This window comes from Ostrinia furnacalis, unplaced genomic scaffold, assembly GCF_004193835.3.
Source record: "Ostrinia furnacalis isolate ACB-3 unplaced genomic scaffold, ASM419383v2 OfSCF0433, whole genome shotgun sequence".
Taxonomy (NCBI): domain Eukaryota; kingdom Metazoa; phylum Arthropoda; class Insecta; order Lepidoptera; family Crambidae; genus Ostrinia; species Ostrinia furnacalis.
Genome location: NW_021130672.1, coordinates 128,127 through 131,519, shown reverse-complemented (window position 1 = coordinate 131,519; position 3,393 = coordinate 128,127). Strand labels below are relative to the sequence as shown.

General features: G+C 35.0%; 1 protein-coding gene across 1 annotated transcript; it reads right to left on the bottom strand.

The window, feature by feature from the left end:
• Positions 1-1,688: 1,688 nt before the first annotated feature.
• Positions 1,689-2,807, bottom strand: ND-ASHI (NADH:ubiquinone oxidoreductase subunit ASHI). The gene is made up of 3 exons (XM_028320795.1): positions 2,629-2,807; positions 2,337-2,554; positions 1,689-1,984 (listed from the first exon to the last, which is right to left on the bottom strand). The coding sequence occupies exons 1-3, from the start codon at positions 2,717-2,719 to the stop codon at positions 1,772-1,774; spliced, it is 522 nt and encodes a 173-aa protein (XP_028176596.1). The 5' UTR covers positions 2,720-2,807; the 3' UTR covers positions 1,689-1,771.
• Positions 2,808-3,393: the final 586 nt, after the last annotated feature.

Here is a 3,393-nt window from a genome sequence, read left to right as displayed (position 1 = left end):
TTAATAGTGACAATTTAAAAATTATGTCATAAAGTGCATTTAAACTTGAATTTTATTTATTATTTGTTAAGAAAAATTAGTTTGAGCGAATGTTTTTCTATAATAAAACGCAAATCCATGAAACGTTTTTATACGACTGGTCACTTTTCGTATTTAGATGATCAATTGTATTCATTTTCCATCCATGAACAACCTTATACACAATCATCACTCAGCACCCCCCCCCCCCCGTATAAAGGTTACTTTTTGTTCAAAAAGGTTACTTTTTTTTATATTTCTGGTAATTTCTGACTAGACCCGACTGGCAACACTGCATTCAATATATGCCAACTGTGAGGATGACACTGGAGACATGGTAGTCGATTTTGTTAAACTAATGTGCTCATCAAATTAATGTTGATGAGAGTTCCTCATCAACATTTGATGAGGATAAAGAAAATTCTATGATATGTAGACCCAAAACTGTGACGCAAAACACCAGCAATAATAACAACCAATCGCTAAATCCAGCAAATGAAAGATTGCGTGTGCACTCTTCTGCATATACAGCTGGGTATTTGTGCAGAAGAGTGACAAAAAAATTTAAGTGTAGAGAATGCTCTGAGACCTATACCCAGACAAAAATAGATGTTTTTCATAAATGGATCGAACAACGGGAATATAACCTTTTAAAACATCGCAATTTAGCCTATCCATCAAAGAAATTTTTAATTTTATATAGAGACATCTCCGGCCTTATCCATGATAATTTGAACAAATATGCTCACAAAAAATGTGTAAAAAAACATTTAAAATTAGATATATTAAAGAAATTTAATGTAAATTGGTTGGGGTGTACACAACATAACACAGAACTACAGGAATGGTTTCTCAATTTAATCATACGCATGCATGTGCACAATTGGTGCAACATATTAAATAAAATTTTAAAAGGTGGTATACAAGAAAAACTTGTAAAGAGGATGTGTGCACCCCAACTAATAGCCTTTAAAAAATATAAAGCCCTTAGGTTAAGAGGGGGGGTGTCATACCCAGCTTCTGGCCGAAGGCGAGTCATATCCAGCTTATGCTTATGGCCTGGGGGGAGGGGGAGGGGTCAAGTCATACCCAACTTCTGGCCGAGGGGGAAGTCATGCCCAGCTTATGACCTGGGGAGAGGAGGGGGGCGGGGGAGTCATACCCAGCTTCTAGGCTAACTACTTTATTTGAATAAATCGCCAAATATACCACCGCGGAGACCCCAATCGCGTTTCTGCGTTCCATTGAATAGTATGAGCGTGTGGATTTTTTGCGTTATTTTTCACAATTTCTATTTTTTTAAATTACCTATCGATAGCTTAAACGCTTAACGTTTCTTTATTCTGATGAATAAATGTCATTACAAGTTTTTCTCTAAAACTGATAGTTTGGTTAGAAAAAAATATTTTCTATCCACGCAGTACGCCGGCAGTGTTCGGATCGGATATAATGACGTCATCGTCCCCGCGCCGGGCGGTCAGTGAACTTTTTTAGTAATTTGGCCATAACTTCGTCAATTTTTGTCGTAGAACAAAAATTTTTGGACTGTGTATTAAGGATTTCTTAGCCCTATAAATCTGCATTCACAGCTAAAAATCGAAATGATCCTCATTGGCTGACAAAAAGTCGGTTTTTTTTCCTAGACTTAAATTTAAAATAAAAACAACAAGTGAAATAGGTACAACAATTTCGTTTAATCTTTCAATGTGAACTAAATTAACTATAAATCATTTTAAATAAATTCCCAGAAGATTTAATTAGAAGGAAACAAGTAATGAGGCCCTTCACCTGGGTACTGTTTAGCAATTACAGGTCTGCCCATTTTAAAATTTTCCAGATAAAAATACAGTGCCATAGAACCACCAACAGTTCCTAAAAACCAAGTCCACTGACGGGCAAGTGAAAAACGAGGTCTCATATTAGGGTCATAACGATCTTCTCCAAAAATTTCAGCTGATGCATGAAGCTACAACAAATAGAAATAATAAAATTAAAATAATAAACATGATTTTTCTTTACTAATGTTCCTATACACTTATTCTAAAGAAATAAAATTTTTGTTCAATATTGAAATTAACCTTTTCAGCGCCACGTCAAATATAAAAACCATCACTCTGGCACCACGCTTGGTGAATTATGATATCAATATAATCATTGTATTCATTATTATTCACTTTACTTGATACTCAATTAGCCTATTACTGACATCATTTTTAAGGTGGATTAATCCATCATCGGCAGTCAACCTGATGGATGCATGTATCCGTTCTATTGGCATTGAAAAGGTTAAATAAAAATAATTTGAAACTAAATCTTACGGGTTCATTGAAATTCCTCTTCAATTCCGGACTATCATATGGATAGTGTGGATCTTTAGAGTCTGCACCAATATCAGGTAATTTAGGGTAATCACCATATCCCATATCCTCAGGATATGGCTGATATTCTTCAACGGTCAGACCATATCTTTTGGCAGCAGCGGCACGTTCTTCGGGAGTTTTAGGGTATGGGCCCGGTTTGTATTGGTAGTTCCAATCTGAAAATACAATGTGACGTAACAAACTACTCGTATTATTGATAGAAAATTGAGTTACTCTGAAAATATCTTACGGTTTCTTACTCCATTACAGAATATTCCTACTGTCTTTCTTACGTGCTGTGGGTTTGTTAGAATGGCTTTTTTTAGTAAGGTCGAAGCCATTCTTACTCAAAAATTACAGAAAATGTTTCATCAACCCAACCACCGAATAAAAACCTGACAGTGACAGCACCACAGATGAGACAGGGCAGATTAGAGCATAGAGAAAGAAAAGTAATACATAGGAAATAGAGAACCCTCTCTGTCAAATTTTTGAACCTACTAATTGACAGCCTGGTGTTAAATTCCCTGTACTTAACCTACGTATGTAACGCTCACATACATACATAGTCCACGCACACATACATACATAAAGTCCACGCATACATACACACATTTCACGCATACATACACACATTTCACGCACACATAGGCCCTCATAACCTTCAAAGAATTATTGTTTTTTTGATGTACAATGTAGAATTTTACCAATTCCATTATTTTGAAAGTATTTATCTTTATGGTGTACGTATTGTATTATTTTCAAAACAATGGATTTGGAAAAATTCTACATTGCACATGGAAATGCAAATAAACAAAAACTTTTCAATTTAATAATTTTACTTTATTTATGAACACACATAATAATAATATTATACACCAAAAGCGTCTTTTCGCAAAGTTTTCAACAACACTAAAAAGCATTTGCACTTTGAGAAAACTCAGATCACTTGTGAACATAACAGAAAGTTTCTTCGCGATTCACGAAGGAACGAACAAAACTCCGATGAACCAGA